Consider the following 18,059-nt stretch of genomic DNA (forward strand, 5'->3'; position numbering starts at 1 on the left):
ACTATGTATTCCAACTACGTATTCCCACTATGCTGTTGGTGGGAATGTAAATTGGTAGAGCCACTGTGGAGAACAGTATGGAGATTCCTTAAAAAACTAAAAGTGGAGCTATCATATGATCCAGCAATCCCACTCCTGGGCATATATGCAGAGAAAAACATGGTCCAAAAGGATACATGGACCCCAATGTTCATTGCAGTGCTGTTTACAATAGCCAAGGTATGGAAGCAACCTAAATGTCCATTGACAGATGAATGGATAAAGAAGTTGTGGTACATATATACGACGGAATATTACTCAGCCATTAAAAAGAATGAAATAATGCCATTTGCAGCAACATGGATAGACCTGGAGATTATCTTACTAACTGAAGTAAGTCAGACAAAGACAAATATCATATGATATCACTTATATGTGGAATCTAAAAAAAATGATACAAATGAACTTATTTACAAAACAGAAACAGACCCACAGAGTTAGAGAACAAACTTATGGTTACCAGGGTGGGACAGTGAGGGGAGGGATAGATTGGGAGTTTGGGATTGACATGTACACACTGCTGTATTTAAAATATTAGGTAACCGACAAGGACCTACTGTATAACACAGGGAACTGCTCAATATTCTGTAATAACCTAAATGGGAAAATAATTTGAAAACAAATAGATACATATATATGTTTAACTGAATCAGTCACTGTGCTGTACACCCGAAATGAACACAACTTTGTTAATTAACTATATTCCAGTATAAAATAAAATTAAAAATAAATAAAGTCCTAATTTTCAAAGAAGTGTAAATATCAAAGAACTAAAAGTGCATCATTAGCTCTTTTTATATGCTGCTACTCCTGTAGAAAACTTTATTTGCTTTTCAGCCAGAAATATTGCAAAGATCAAAGAGCTTTCTAAGGGATTTCTAACTAACAATAAAAATAGGTACTCTGCATAATCCAGGCTTGCAATGCTCTCTTACATAGAGGACTCCATATTCCAGGAAAGATAGAGAATTTTCAAAAGTCAATTGTGGAAAAAATGATACACATAAAATAGTATAATAGGTATATGCAAAAGTTATTAAGTATAAATATAAAATTGATTTTGCTGTTGTTGTTTTCCACATCATGTTCCTTTCCCATCCCATATTTCTGCCTCCTGCCTAGAGGTAGCCGCCATCCTGAATTTTGTGTTTATCATTCCCACTTTTAAAAGATAGTGTGTACTCCTAAACAGTATATCATGTTGGTTAGTTTTGCTTGATTAGGGCCTTCATAAAAATGGTATCATTATGGAGGCTTTCTTTATCCAAATAGAAATGGCATGTTTAAGTAAGGTAAACTTGACAGTACAATGAGCCATTGTGATATTGTTTACATGCCTATGTTTCTTATTGCCTCAGTACTGTGTAATTTGGTCTTGCAACTGATTAGCCAGTTAGGAACTGGAAGGGTGATATGTAAATGTTACTGTCTAACTGACAGAATGATTTATTAGATGCATATATTTGAGGAATTTCACCTGCTTTGTTGTTTGGGAGGCCCAGTGCCAAACTGAAACATGTGTGTCAAGGGCAGAACTGTGGCCAGCTTTTTAAGAAAATTCAGCCAAAGTTGAATTCCATTCAAGTACAATTTTGTTTGTTTGCCAGTGGTGTCATACTGATTTTAAAATGGATTTATCTTTCCTGTAGCTTCGATCAGCAATGTTGAAACTTTCAGCACGCTTGGATATAACCCATGGGTCCTGATGTCACCTACTCGTTGACTACACTAGCTTAATTTTTGCCACTGCTCATGCTAGGACTTTCTATGCTTCCAATGTCCACTGCCAAGTGGAGCCTTTGAACCATAAGATTTCCATAATGATGTCTTCCCTTTTTGCTTAGAAAACTATGTGTACTATTCATTGACCCAGGTTGTTTACTTTGGTCTCAGAGATGGTTGGCGTTTTGTTTTCATTAAAAATATTCTTTTGAATTCAGTATTTTGTCTCAGTGTGATTTGGATAGAAAATGCTATCAATTATTTTTATAGAGAAAGCAGAAAAAGAAGAAACTTGACAGTTGGCCATAACTTTAATCAAAAAAATTAAAAAGCATTCATTTACTTTAGGAAATAACAGGACTCAATATTATAAAAATGTGTTAGTTAAAGCTTCCTAATTTTAAAATGGCTCCCTTAATATTCTGACCTTTTTAACCTTTGTTTTAAAAGGCAAGTGATATATACATACCCCCATAAAGATTTTATAAGATGCTAATGGAGAATAAATAATATGGTCATACTTAAAGTTTATTACCTTAAATAATTAATTTAAGCTCGCTGGTATAAAAGCTTGAATTTTATTTTGTACCACTTTTGTATGCATATCTGAGAAGCTTTTATTTTTCTTATAACTCCTTTTACTTGTACTGATGTCAAACTGCTTTAAGTAGCATACATAGGTAAAGTTTATAAAAATGAGATGTCAGCTTGATGGCTTTCATTCTTCAAGTTTCTATTTTAGTGGAATAAGGTGAGAAAATATGGCAGTGAGATGGCACATCTAGAGGCATCTGAACCCAATGCTCAAAAATCCCAGGGAGCACATTCTATCAACTAAAGTACAAGTAGCCCACGAGGGTGGTACATATCAATAATACCCAACATTGTGTGAATTACTCTGTAATCACATTGTTTGCATTCTAGCATCTTAGTCTAACTTCTAGGGAATTGTTGGTTGGAGGAAAGAGGAGCAAGTTGGAAGCATTGGGGAGAGGAAGACCATGCTCAAGGGCATGAATGGAGCCTGGAACAGAGAGATCTGCAGGGACTGGCATCTGTTGGAGGACACGTGAAGGGTGGGGCCCTGAATATCAGGGAGAAAGAATCCAGAATGGCTTGTCAGACAAGACCACCATAGAAATCATCTACTGTGACTCCTGAATTAATGTCTGAGCAAACATTTTCAGTCAGAAGAATAGCTTAAAACATTCAGGAGATGTTAAATGGAAATGTCATTATTGCAGGTCTCTGAATTTTTTTTTTTATAAATTCATTTTATTAATTTATTTTTGGTTGTGTTGGGTCTTTGGCTTTCTCTAGGTGCGGTGAGCGGGGGCTACTCTTCTTTGCGGTGCGCGGGCTTCTTATTGCGGTGGCTTCTCTTGTTGCAGAACACGGGTTCTAGGCACACGGGCTTCAGTAGCTGTGGCACGCGGACTCAGTAGTTGTGGCTAGCAGGCTCTAGAATGCAGGCTCAGTAGCTGTGGTGCACAGGCTTAGTTGCTCCGTGGCATGTGGGATCTTCCTGGACCAGGGCTCGAACCCGTGTCCCCTGCATTGGCAGGCAGATTCTTAACCACTGCGCCACCAGGGAAGCCCTCTGAATATTTTTTACAGCTCATACACAGAACATACCAAGTGGGAGATTAAATTAATTGTTCATCATTGCATTCATTTTAACATTCGGAACCCTGCATGTAAAACTGTCCAGATAAAATAATACTGCTTGATATTATTTTTCATCACCATCATGCATATTTACTTTCTGTTCTAGTTAAGAGATATCTGACTTAATAAAATACAAAAGTTAGTTATGAGCAGAGACAGATGTAGACATGCCAAAGTCGTCATTTATATTTTCATAAAAGCCAAAACCAAATTAAAACAAAGAAACAAATGAAAAACTCCATACATCTGATTGCCACTTTATTTATTTTGTATACTTAACATAGGTGTTGAATTTATCTTGACATTGACTTTATCCAATTATTTGTTTTTTGAATTTTATTTTATTTATGTTTTTATACAGCAGGTCATTATTAGTCATCAATTTTATACACATTAGTGTATACATGTCAATCCCAATCACCCAATTCATCACACGACCACCCACACCCCCTGCCACTTTCCCCCATTGGTGTCCATATGTTTATTCTCTACATCAGTGTCTCAATTTCTGCCCTGCAAACCAGTTCAGCTGTACCATTTTTCTAGGTTCCACTATATGTGTTAATATACGATATTTGTTTTTCTCTTTCTGACTTCCTTCACTCTGTATGACAGTCTCTAGATCCATCCACGTCTCTACAAATGACCCAATTTCGTTCCTTTTTATGGCTGTGTAATATTCCATTGTACATATGTACCACATCTTTATCCACTCATCTGTCGATGGGCATTTAGGTTGCTTCCATGACCTGGCTACTGTAAATAGTGCTGCAATGAACACTGGGGTGCTTGTGTCTTTTTGAATTATGGTTTTCTCTGGGTATATGCCCAGTAGTCGGATTGCTGGATCATATGGTAATTCTATTTTTAGTTTTTTAAGGAAGCTCCACACTGTTCTCCATAGTGGCTGTATCAATTTACATTCCCACCAACAGTGCAAGAGGGTTCCCTTTCTCCACACCCTCTCCAGCACTTGTTGTTTGTAGATTTTCTGATGATGCCCATTCTAACTGGTGGGAGGTGATACCTCATTGTAGTTTTGATTTGCATTTCTCTAATAATTAGTGATGTTGAGCAACTTTTCATGTGCTTCTTGGCTATCTGTATGTCTTCTTTGGAGAAATGTCTATTTAGGTCTTCTGCCCATTTTTGGATTGGGTTGTTTGTTCTTTTAATATTGAGCTGCATGAACTGTTTATATATTTTGGAGATTAATCCTTTGTCCGTTGATTTGTTGGCAAATATTTTCTCCCATTCTGAGGGTTGTCTTTTCATCTTGTTTATGGTTTCCTTTGCTGTGCAAAAGCTTTGAAGTTTCATTAGGTCCCATTTGTTTATTTTTGTTTTTAGTTCCATTACTCTAGGAGGTGGATCAAAAAAGATCTTGCGGTGATTTATGTCAAAGAGTGTTCTTCCTATGTTTTCCTCTAAGAATTTTATAGTGTCTGGCCTTACATTTAGGTTTCTAATCCACTTTGAGTTTATTGTTGTGTATGGTGTTAGGGAGTGTTCTAATTTCATTCTTTTATGTGCAGCTGTCCAGTTTTCCCAGCACCACTTATTGAAGAGACTATCTTTTCTCCATTGTATATCCTTGCCTCCTTTGTCATAGATTAGTTGACCATAGGTGCGTGGATTTATCTTTGAGCTTTCTATCTTGTTCCATTGATCTATGTTTCTGTTTTTGTGCCAGTACCATATTGTCTTGATTACTATAGCTTTGTAGTATAGTCTGAAGTCAGGGAGTCTGATTCCTCCAGCTCTGTCTTTTTCCCTCAATCCTGCTTTAGCTATTCGAGGTCTTTTGTGTCTCCACACAAATTTTAAGATTTTTTGGTCTAGTTCCATAAAAAACGCCATTGGTAATTTATATAGGAATTGCATTGAATCTGTAGATTGCTTTGCGTAGTACAGTCATTTTCACAATATTGATTCTTCCAATACAAGAACATGGTATATCTCTCCGTCTGTTGGTACCATCTTTAATTTCTTTCATCAGTGTCTTATAAATTTCTGCATACAGGTCTTTTGTCTCCCTAGGTAGGTTTATTCCTAGGTATTTTATTCATCTTGTTGCAATGGTAAATGGGAGTGTTTCCTTAATTTCTCTTTCATATTTTTCATCATTAGTGTATAGGAATGCCAGAGATTTCTGTGCTTGTATCCTGCAACTTTACCAAATTCACTGATTAGCTCTAGTAGTTTTCTGGTGGCATCTTTAGGATTCTCAATGTATAGTGTCATGTCGTCTGCGAACAGTGACCGTTTTACTTCTTCTTTGCCAATTTGTTTTCCTTTTATTTCTTTTTCTTCTCTGATTGCTGTGGCTAGGACTTCCAAAACTATGTTGAATAATAGTGGTGAGAGTGGACATCCTTGTCTTGTTCCTGATCTTAGAAGAAATGCTTTCAGTTTTTCACCATTGAGAATGATGTTTGCTGTGGGTTTGTTGTATATGGCCCTTATTATGTTGAGGTAGGTTCCCTCTATGCCCACTTTCTGGAGAGTTTTTATCTTAAATGGGTGTTGAATTTTGTCAAAAGCTTTTTCTGCATCTATTGAGATAATCATATGGTTTTTATTCTTCAATTTGTTAATATGGTTTATCACATTGATTGATTTAAGTATATTGAAGAATCCTTGCATCCCTGGGATAAATCCCACTTGATCATGGTATATGATCCTTTAATGTGTTGTTGGATTCTGTTTGCTAGTATGTTGTTGAGGATTTTTGCATCTATATTCATCAGTGATATTGGTCTGTAATTTTAATTTTTTTTGGTATTACCTCTGTCTGGTTTTGGTATCAGGGTGATGGTGGCCTCATAGAATGAGTTAGGGAGTGTTCCTTCCTCCACAATTTTTTGGAAGAGTTTGACAAGGATGGGTGTTAGCTCTTCTCTAAATGTTTGATAGATTTCACCTGTGAAGCGATCTGGTCCTGGACTTTTGTTTGTTGGAAGAATTTTAATCACAGTTTCAATTTCTTTACTTGTGATTGGTCTGTTCATATTTTCTATTTCTTCCTAGTTCATTCTTGGAAGATTATACCTTTGTAAGAATTTGTCCATTTCTTCCTGGTTGTCCATTTTATTGGCATAGAGTTGCTTGTAGTAGTCTCTTAGGATGCTTTGTATTTCTGCCATGTCTGTTGTAACTTCTCCTTTTTCATTTCTAATTTATTGATTCGAGTCCTCTCCCTCTTTTTCTTGATGAGTCTGGCTAATGGCTTATCAATTTTGTTTAACTTCTCAAAGAACCATCTTTTAGTTTTATTGATCTTTGCTATTGTTTTCTTTGTTTCTATTTCATTTATTTCTGTTCTGATCTTTATGATTTCTTTCCTTCTGCTAACTTTGGGTTTTGTCTGTTCTTCTTTCTCTAGTTCCTTTAGGTGTAAGGTTAAATTGTTTGTTTGAAATTTTTCTTGTTTCTTGAGGTAGGCTTTTATACCTATAAACCTCCCTCTTAGAACTGCTTTTGCTGCATCCCATAGGTTTTGGATCGTCGTGTTTTCATTGTCATTTGTCTCTAAGTCTTTTTGATTTCCTCTTTGATTTCTTCAGTTATCTCTTGGTTATTTAGTAATGTACTGTTTAGCCTCTGTGTGTTTGTGTTTTTTACGTTTTTTTCCCTGTAATTCATTTCTAATCTCATTGTGTTGTGGTCAGAAAAGACGCTTGATATGATTTCAATTTTCTTAAAATTACTGAGGCTTGATTTGTGACCCAGGATGTGATCTATTCTGAAGAATGTTCCATGCGCACTTGAGAAGAAAGTGTAATCTGCTGTTTTTGGATGGACTGTCCTATAAATATCAATTAAATCTGTTTGGTCTATTGTGTCATTTAAAGCTTCTGTTTCCTTATTTATTTTCATTTTGGATGATCTGTACATTGGTGTAAGTGAGGTGTTAAAGTCCCCCACTATTACTGTGTTACTGTCGATTTCCCCTTTTGTGGCTGTTAGTATTTGCCTTATGTATTGAGGTGCTCCTATGTCGGGTGTGTATATATTTATAATTGTTATATCTTCTTCTTGAATTGATCCCTTGATCATTATGTAGTGTCCTTCCTTGTCTCTTGTAACATTCCTTATTTTAAAGTCTACTTTATCTGATATGAGTATTGCTACTACAGCTTTCTTTTCATTTCCATTCACATGGAATATCTTTTTCCATCCCTTCACTTTCAGTCTGTATGTGTCCCTAGGTCTGAAGTGGGTCTCTTGTAGACAGCTTATAGATGGGTCTTGTTTTTGTATTCATTCAGCAAGCCTGTGTTTTTTGGTTGCAGCATTTAATCCATTCATGTTTAAGGTAATTATTGATATGTATGTTCCTATTCCCATTTTCTTAATTGTTTTCGGTTTGTTTTTGTAGGTCCTTTTCTTCCCTTGTGTTTCCCACTTAGAGAAGTTCCTTTAGCATTTGTTGTAGAGCTGGTTTGGTGGTGCTGAATTCTCTTAGCTTTTGCTTTTCTGTAAAGCTTTTGATTTCTCCATCGAATGTGAATGAGATCCTTGCTGGGTGGAGTAATCTTGGTTGTAGGTTCTTCCCTTCCATCACTTTAAGTATATCATGCCACTCCCTTCTGGCTTGTGGAGTTTCTGCTGAGAAATCAGCTGTTAACCTTATGGGAGTTCCCTTGTATGTTATTTGTTGTTTTTCCCTTGCTGCTTTCAATAATTTTTCTTTGTCTTTAATTTTTGCCAATTTGATTACTGTGTGTCTCGGCGTGTTTCTCCTTGGGTTTATCCTGTATGGGACTCTCTGCGCTTCCTGGACTTGGGTGGCTATTTCCTTTCCCGTGTTAGGGAAGTTTTTGACTATAATCTCTTCAAATATTTTCTTGGGTCCTTGCTCTCTCTCTTCTCCTTCTGGGACCCCTATAATGCAAATGTTGTTGCATTTAATGTTGTTCCAGAGGTCTCTTAGACTGTCTTCATTTCTTTTCATTCTTTTTTCTTTATTCTGTTCCACAGCAGTGAATTCCACCATTCTGTCTTCCAGGTCACTTATCCGTTCTTCTGCCTCAGTTATTCTGCTATTGATTCCTTCTAATGTAGTTTTCATCTCAATTATTGTATTGTTCATTTCTGTTTGTTTGTTCTTTAATTCTTCTACGTTTTTGTTAAACATTTTTTGCATCTTCTCGATCTTTGCCTTCATTTTTTTTTCCGAGGTACTGGATCATCTTTACTCTCATTATTCTGAATTCTTTTTCTGGAAGGTTGCCTATCTCCACTTCATTTAGTTGTTTTTCTGGGGTTTTATCTTGTTCCTTCATCTGGTACATAGCCCTCTGCCTTTTCATCTTGTCTGTCTTTCTGCAAATGTGTTTTTTTTCCACAGGCTGCAGGATTGTACTTCTTCTTGCTCCTTCTGTCTGCCCTGGATGAGGCTATCTAAGAGGTTTGTCACCACTTTATTTTTTTATAATATCCCAGAATCCTGAAGATTTGTGTACACTTTATGCACAAGTCTAGCATTCAAATATGACTTAGGCCGTTACCAGTGAATCTGTACTTTTGGAGAGTGTTGCTGGAGTGTACATTTAAAATCAACACAGAGTGGGGCTTCCCTGGTGGTGCAGTGGTTAAGAATCCGCCTGCCAATGCAGGGGACATGGGTTCGAGCCCTGGTTTGGGAAGATCCCACATGCTGCGGAGCAACTAAACCCATGCGTCACAACTACTGGGCCTGTGTGCTGCAACTACTGAAGCCCACACGCCTAGAGCTCGTGCTCCACAACAAGGGAAGCCACCACAATGAGAAGCCCGTGCACCACCATGAAGAATAGTAGCCCCTGCTCACCACAACTAGAGAAAGCCCGCGCGCAGCAACGAAGACCCAACACAGCCAAAAATAAATGAATAAAATAAATTTATTAAAAAAAATTAACACAGAGGCAATGAAAATGGCCATTTTTATTACTTGACTGACTTACCCCGCAAACATTTCCTGAACACACACTATGTGTTGCTCTGCTAGGTTATAGTAATACAATGGTAAGTAATACCCAGGCCCTGCCTTCAAAAATATTGCAGTCTAATGGAAGTGTCAGACCCAAACACTTATAAAACAATGTGGAAATATTGTGAAAGAGAGATATACAGCATCTTATGAATGATTGAGAGCTCTGTTCCTAACAGTCATGTTTGGATTCTAAGGTGACCCTGATTAGCTAAATTAAGTCCACCCACATCAGGAACCACACTGCTTGGTAGAATGTATATACTTATTGTCCCTTTGCCTGGTGAAGTCTATGGCTGTATTTAGAAGTACACCGTTTTTGCACATTGAGCCCTCATTTATAGCACTGGTAGGGGGGATATGATAAATACAGAAGTTTTCAAAAATGAGCTACGGAATGTCCTTTTTTCTGATAAGTTCTAACCCAAAATTATCACTAAAGGAGAATTACTATGGCATTGGAAGGGGTTTGGTCACTAGCCAGGATTCTTACGAATAACTGAGTGAAAATTACTTGCTCCATCAAAATATTTTGCCCTCCTTTTCTGCCCTAAGTGGAAGGAATTGACAGTGTTTCTGATTGTTGTTGTTGCTCCTGCTGGTGGTGATGACAGTGGTGGGGAAGATGGAAAGAGATTTCTGTTTTTATTTTCATCAACCCCAGAGGTATTCCTGAAAAGCCACAAGATAAGAAAATGTGGAGGTGTGGGTTGGTCTATGGTGGTTTCTGAGAATCCTTTTTTTTTTTTTTTTTTTTTTTGCCTTTCTAGTGCCTCCTTAGGACTTTTTTTTTTTTTAAATTTAAGAGTTTTTCAACTGATCATTCCATGGAAACAGACAAGATTCCAAAATAAAAATACAAACATCGAAAAGTTATAGTGCTTACAGCCCTGCCATATAAAAGCTTTGCCTTATATTCGTCTAATCCCTTCACAGTAATAAATCAAGGACTCTGGCCTCTCTTAATACTGTAGGTGGAGCTTCCCTCTGACCTCATTTTAGTGAGGGATTCTTTTCTCCATGAAGGTCTCTGTTTCCATCCTGAAAATGCCATCTGTGCAGAAGGATAGTGGTCCTTTGTCTCAAATGGGCACTCTGTAGTTCTAAAGACCTTGGAGTGTGTGACATTTGGTTCACCAAAGACCTCTTAGCCTGTACAGGTGTGAGCTCTTCTGTTTTTGTTTTTCTGTGCTGCATCAGAGAGGAAACCAGAGAAGCCATAGAAGATCCTGAGTGTGTCCCACAGTTCTAGCTAGTAGGCCTGGAATAAACTCCAGAATTGGGGATGTTTATCTTGGGCAGAAAATGGTATATTAGCAGTTTAGCTCAGCTAAGATAGGATTCTCACTGTGTCTCTCAACTCATGGCCATGTTTCTATATTTTTACAAAATTTTGTTTAAAATAAGAGCCCATGGCACAGACCATAGCAGAATACTGATGGTGTGGTCAAGCTAGGGTAACATAAGTGGTTAATGAAGCATCCCAAGCTAAGAAAGCCAGATAAACTAAAGGAATTTGACCAATCAAAGAAAAAACTCAAGACAACACGAAGAGTGAGAGGTACTGAGCATCATTTGAGGGGAAAAGCAGAGCCCTGTGTGGCATTCAGAAGGGGCACGGGGTGTGAGTCATCTTCAAGGTGAGGCTGCTGATGAAGCAATGAGGGGTGAGTGAATAGAGCACAGAACTTCATAGGAAAAAAATCAGGAAGCACAGAGATCTGTTGTGTATTGTAGTTTTAATATCACTTACATCCTTAAGTCTACATTATTTGCCTAGGAGTTGATAGCTGGAATGATTCCTCAGGTTGACTGTAAACACTATGAAGTGTAAGTTTTACTGAGAAAAGAGTGTCGAACAATGTCATTATTCTTTCCACAGCTCCAGAAAAAAAAACTGTGCCCACAGGCACAATTCTATCCTTGAATTGGCAACACAAGTGAAATGGAGCGTTTTCTGTAGGGTAACGTGTTACTGAGTTCTCTGATTTGTCTTTTGAAACTTCAGTAGCCTGGGTTCAGACATAGGGCTTTGCTCTAGAAGTAAAGTAGAACACAAGGACCTTCACTCAGCTTTCCAGCTCTTGGGCACACTCCGCTGCAGTAGCTGCCATTCCTGAGATTTTAGCTCTGCGGGCAGCCAGCCTCCAAATGGGGCAGATGGTAGGAACAGGGGACTGACTTTTGGAAACAGGTGGCAGGAAAGGAGGCCATTAAGGAAATGGTAGCTTTTCTACAAAGATTCCCAAAGTCTGGTGAATGAGTACAGTGAAGTTGAATGCCTTTCCTTCTGTACTGTGGTGGATTGAATTATGTTCCCCCAAAATTCTTGTTGAAATCCTAACCTCCAGTACCTAAGAATGAAACCTTATTTAGAAATAGGGTCATGGCAGATGTAATTAGTTAAGATGAGATCATAATGGCATAGGGTGGGCCACTAATCCAACATGACTGGCATCCTTATAAAAAGGGAAAGTTTGGCACAGACACACACAGGGAGAGCGCCATGTGAAGAGGGAGGCAGAGATTGGGATGATGCTTCTACAACCAAGGAACGCCAGAGATTACCAGGAAACCACCATAAGCTGGGGAGAGGCATGGTACAGTTTTCATCTCATAGCCCTAAGAAGGAACCAGTCTGCTGACACCTTGACCTCAGACTTCTAGCCTTCAGAACTGTGAGACAATATATTTTTGCTGTTTAAGCCATTCAGTTTTGGGTACTAGAAAATGAATATATGTATTATTGTTTCTTGTCTGTCTCTTCCAATTCACCCTGCATTCAGTGAGGTCAAGGACTATGTCCTGATCATCTCCAAAACCTCATCCCATAAAATGGTGTCTAGCAGAACAATTAGGGGGGTGAAAATATTTATTGAATAAATAAGTAAATATGCTGTTTTCTACCAGTAGACACTTGGATATCTCTCAATTAGGAAAGCATTTATTCCGTTCTCCCAATTCTCAAGCTTCTTCCAGTTTAGTGATTTTTGACCCTGGCTTAGGTTCAGGGTGGCTTCCTTTCATTGCTGCTTCTTCTCCCCAGATCCTTCCACTGCCCTTCATTCAGGCATTTCTGTTTTTAAAAAGTTAAATATAACAATTTTCATAGTATCTGCAGACAAGTGAAAATTTTATACCACTGTTCTAGGAAAGCCTTCATTTACAATAAAATTTGTATAGGTTGTATCAACCATAACATTTTTCATAGTATCTACAGGCAAGTGAAAACTTTATATCACTTCTAGGAGTGCCTTCCTTTACAATAAAATCTGTACATTCAGTTAAGCTTTTTTCTTGGGGGGGGAAAGCAATTTTTTATTGATGAACAAATAAAGTCAAAGATTCATTTCAGGGGCTTCCCTGGTGGCGCAGTTTTTAAGACCCCACCTGCCAATGCAGGGGACACAGGTTTGCGCCCTGGTCTGGAAAGATCCCACATGCCACGGAGGAACTAAGCTCGTGCGCCACAACTACTGAGCCTGCGTGCCTAGAGCCCGTGCTCCACAACAAGAGAAGCCACAGCAATGAGAAGCCCGTGCACCACCACGAAGAGTAGCCCCTGCTCTCTGCAACTAGACAAAGCCTGCACGTAGCAACAAAGACCCAACACAGCCAAAAATAAATAAATTTTTAAAAGATTCATTTCAATATAAAGATGCCTACACATTGTAGAGACGTGTCATAAGTAAATAACCTACGTGGACAATTTATTTAAATGGAGCAAAGTGATAACTTATCTATAACATTGCCATCAACGCAAATATCTATCATCTAGATTGTGGGAACTAACTATACAAAATTTTAGTGATATTGTGAGTGAACTGAGATATTTTCAAACTAGAAGTGAAAATGTGGGTCCTTTAATGTAAACTGGAAAACTTCCTCCCCTCCAAGTGCAAGCAATGAAAACATGCCAACTGGCTGTATGTGGAAACCCCATCATTTGTTTACTTACCATTTAGCCTTTGTTCCAAGTGGCTGAAAAGCAGAGGGGAAAGAGCCTTAGTGAAGACTCCGAAGGGGACAAGACGATTCAGAAGGACACAAGGAAGGGGAGAAGAATTCTGAATCAGAGGTGGAAGGGATATCTTCTGTAATACTCGTTCTTGGAACCCCTGAGTTACAAGTCTTTTCTGAAAACTTGGAAATCACTAAAGTATCCTCACACCGTGATAACTTGGAAACACTTCTAACTTAACATCTTTCATGTGTTTTGGTTCCTGTGGTTCTTTGTGTTTGGTTGGTTCTGTTTCTTCTAAAAGAGGGAAACGAAGAACAAACACTTTGATTAAATTCATGGTCTGGTTAAACAGATGATGGACAGCATGGTTTTACAGAAAACTTCCCTCGGAAAATTTATGTGCTTGAATTATTGTTGTTTTAACTGGAGTTACATGTTTTGCATAAATGTTTCGACTTGTCAGAATGGCTGCACAAAAGCTTTCATGCTGAATTACATCTCTCAATTGACAGTTAAGTAGAAAGTATTTTCAGCGTACAGGGAAGATCATATCCTATGTGGTCAGAGGTGACTCCATGGCAGCTTTCTCCTACTGTGTTCACTGTGTGAGATTATTGTAAAGTGAGCTGTAGGCTCGAGAGTCAAACCTAGTTTAGGAACATTCCAGATTTACTGTACTGAAAATGGAAGGTAAGAGTTTTCTGTGAGATTTCCTACCTGCTACATAACATTTAAGAAAAATTTACTCAATTTAAGACAGTATCTCGAGAAACCTAAAACCAAGTGAAAAGGCTTGAAAGGGAAGACATCTGACCCTGATGGTCATTCGTGGTGTCTATATGATAGCACAACAAGCGAAATAGAACTCCTTGCTTTTCCTTTTCCCTGATCTAACCTCTATTTCTAGGAATACAAAACTAAAGGGCAGTTTGCAGCTCAGAGAATTCTTACTTAACAACTTCAGCTGGATGGGACCCAGAACCTGGGTCTGGTGTATAAAATTACACTTTTAACTGTACGTGAGGATATTAACACTTGCCTTTGCCAGTTTCAAACAGACACATATATGTGGTATACATGCAGGTATTTAACTTTCTGAGATATTTACTGTTAGAAATGCCTTTTAAACCCCTGGACTATAGGTGTATTAGTGTGGAATGCCATGATTCCATACACTTGACCATACCTCCTTACTGTGTCCCATTTATTTATAAATTTATTCACTCACTCACTCACTTGTTTATTTTATTTTATTTATTTATTTATTTATTTTCTAAGCACAACAGATATACTGAGAAGTGCGCAGATCTTACATGAGTAGCTCAAAAAACGTTTACAAAGGGAACATATCTGTGTAACCACCACCCAGATCAAGATATCAAACACCAGCACCCCAGAAGCCACCCTTGGCCCCTCCCTGTCATCACCCCCTCAGAAGTAACCACTCTTATGGCCTCTATCACTATAGACTAGTGCTGCCTGTTCTTGGTTTCTATAAAAATGAAATCATGCATTTGTGCCGGGTTTTTTGGTCCAGCTTCTTTTGCTCAGTATTGTGTCTGTGTGGTTCATCCATGTGTTTGCATGTAGCAGTGATTTCTCCTTTTTCATTGATGTGTAGGATTCTACTTTGTGTATTTTAAAATTTACTTTCCTTTCTATTGCTGATGCACTTTTGGGTTAGTTTCAGTTTTACGCTATTAAGAATAATGCATCTATGAACATGCTGGTGTACATGTTTGTTGCACGTGTATGTCTGCCTAGGAGTAGAATTGCTAGGTTAATATAGACTACACCTATGTTTAGTTTAGTAGATACTGCCAAATGGTTTTCCAGAGTGGCTTTAAAATTTTACATTCCTGCCAACAATGTTTAAAAGTTCCAGTTACTCTATATCTTCACCAACAATTTATGGTGCCAATTTTTTTAAATTTATTTTATTTTATTATTTTAATTTAGCTATCTGAGGGTTATACATTAATACTTCATTGTGTTTTAATTTATATTTCTCTACTCACTAATAATGTTAAAATTTTTTATTTGCTTATTGGCCATTTGAATAACCTCTTTTATGCAGTGCCTGTTAAAGCCCTTTGCCATTTAAAAGAATTTGGGTAGTCTTTATTTTCTGATTTGTACGAGGCTTTTAAAATACATGTATTAATATATATATGTATATATTAATGTATAGATGTATATATTAATATATGGATAGATGTATATATGTATATGTATGTATATTAATATATACATATACATATATATAGGAGTCCTGTTTCAGAAGTATATATATATATTACAAATATATTTTCTTTCAAGATATCTTGTCTTCACTCTTCATGGTGCCTTTAGATCAATTGAAGTTCTTACTTTCAGTGAAGCTCAATTTATTAATCTATTCCATTACTGTACATGCTTTCTTTTGCCCTTTTAAGAAATAGTTATATAACCCAAGATCATGAAGATATTCCCCTGTGCTATATTTCCAGAAGTTTTGTCATTTCACCTTTCACACTTATCATCCATCTGGTAGTGATTTTTGTGTCTGGTGGGAAGTAGGAGTCAAAGATCATTTTCTCTCATATGAATATCTGTTCTTTTGCCCAAAGAATGGCAGTGGCAGCTTTGTTATAGATCAGGTGACTGTTTTTGTGTCTGTCTGTGTCTGGATTCTCTTCTGTTCCATTGGTCTATCTATTCTTGCATCAATGCCCCGCACTTATAATTACAGTAACTATAAATTAAATCTTGATAGCTGGTAGTGTAAGTCCTCCAATTTTACTCTTCAAGGTTGTTTTTATTCCTCTTGGCCTTTTGCATTTCCACTTAATTTTAGAATCAGCTTTCCATTTTTTACACACAAAAATTAAGTTATTAATTGAAATAACATTGAATGTTAGCCATTTAGGGAGAATTCACATTTTGCAATGTTGTACCTTCCAGGAACATAGCATATTCCTCCATTTCTTTAGGGCTCCTTTAACCTTACCTTAGTAAAGTTTTGTGGTTTTCTATGTGGTGGTCTCGCACACCTTTTATTAGCTTTATTCCTAGTTATGTGCTCTCCTTTTAGTTAGAGAGCTGCTTCTAGTTTGCATAGAAGCAAAATCTTCCTCTAGATTCACAGCCTTAAGCAAAATGTTATGGAGAAACTATTTTGAAGCTGAAGAGAGGAAGTGCCCTTGTGCCTTGAGGAGGAGGTGGGAGATTTTTTGGTTGGTGGTTTAAGGTAGGTGAGATGCAGTATGTCTTGTCCAGATGGAATCTCTGGAAATCTTAAAAGCAGCAGATGGGTGTGGGAAGAATGACAGAGAATATTGAGAAGCAGACTGACTTACTGTCTTGGGTAATTGCATAGTTGAATGAAGAAACCAATGTGTATTTTAAGTATCTGAACCAAATTCACTGACTTGAAGCAAAGACCCATTCTAAACAAATAAATTATATCCTGGACCTACCTTTCTACATCTTTGACTTACTTCACCAATCGCCAGAGATTAAAAATTTTATAATTAATGATCAAAATATTATCCAGGTGACTAAGTGATAAACTTGTTGGATTTACCATCAAGTGGATTTCCCATTAAATAAAAAAAATCTTCAAAATTTAATAAATCATTCATGAGTCAGTGACAGCATACTGCTTCAGAGTTTCAGAAGTCTCTTGGAATTCCCTCTAATTACTCTTCTGTTTTTCTTCCCTTCCCCAGACATGCTTTGGGGACACTGACTTCAGTGTCTCAGCTCCACATGACTTCTCACACTGGCTCCTGACGTCTCTTGAAGTTGCTCTTCTCATCAAGACACAAAGCCTCCTCATTGTCAGGTTCAGTGGAAACATTTGTACTTCTCCAGCTTCTTTTCAGTATTTGAGGTTATTGAAATACTCCTTCTCCATGGAACTCTTCTGTCATGGCTGCCATGACGTTCATCATCCTCTCCTGGTCTTTCTCTTCCCTCTCTGACACTCTTCATCAGGCCATTTTCCAGGCTTTCTTTGTCCTGCAAATGTTGGGATTACACACAGCCAGCTTCAGACTCGTTTTCTCATTGTGAACTCCCATTCTAGTGGAACTCATTCATCTCTGTGGTTTCATCGATAAATCAGCATTTGGATATTTTCAAAGGCTGTCTTAAATATCCTATGCCACAAACACCTCTGTCCAGCTGCTACTCGTTGGATTTCTCCATTTAATGCCCCAAGGACACCTTAAAATTAATGTCAAAAATGGATACTTTGTAACATGCTCTGCATTTTGGTGAGTGGCACCCTTTACGGTGGGCCTGAAACTGAGAGGTGGTTATTGACGACTCTTTCTCCTTTCTCCTCCCATGTCCAGTAACCTCATCGTGGCTAGTTTTCCTCCTTAATATCCTTAACATTCTGCAGTCTCGGTCTTCTTCTCTATACCCACTACTATTTTTCTGTTCCCACATCCCCTCACACCTGGCCTTCCTAAACAGCCTCCTGATTGGCTCCTCTGCTTTCAATATGCTCACACGCCAAGCTGTTATCTGCTCTCAGAGTGAGCTCTCCGAAATGTGCTGCTCCCCTGTTTAAAATCGTACAGGGCTTCTACTTCTCCTTTGACATAAAGGCTGAACTCACCATTTATTTCTAAACCTGGTCCTACTGGAGCCCCTCTCTGCTTCTCTTGTCTCCTCTCTCGATGTTAGTTCTCCAGAACTGCT

At 37.8% G+C, this 18,059-nt stretch overlaps 1 protein-coding gene across 6 annotated transcripts in view; it reads left to right on the top strand.

Moving 5' to 3' along the window:
- AIG1 (androgen induced 1) overlaps positions 1 to 18,059 on the top strand; it is a 241,464-nt gene that overhangs the window by 24,526 nt on the left and 198,879 nt on the right. Inside the window, exon 2 of one of the 6 annotated variants that reach the window (XM_081251383.1) lies at positions 17,078 to 17,193. The exons of the other annotated variants lie outside the window; for them this stretch is intronic. Within the exon in view, the coding sequence (XP_081107509.1) occupies positions 17,078 to 17,193 (116 nt within the window). The remainder of the gene's footprint in view (positions 1 to 17,077; positions 17,194 to 18,059) is intronic. 6 annotated transcript variants of the gene reach the window in all.

The sequence above is a fragment of the Mesoplodon bidens genome, assembly GCF_964165515.1.
Source record: "Mesoplodon bidens genome assembly, chromosome: 12".
NCBI lineage: Eukaryota > Metazoa > Chordata > Mammalia > Artiodactyla > Ziphiidae > Mesoplodon > Mesoplodon bidens.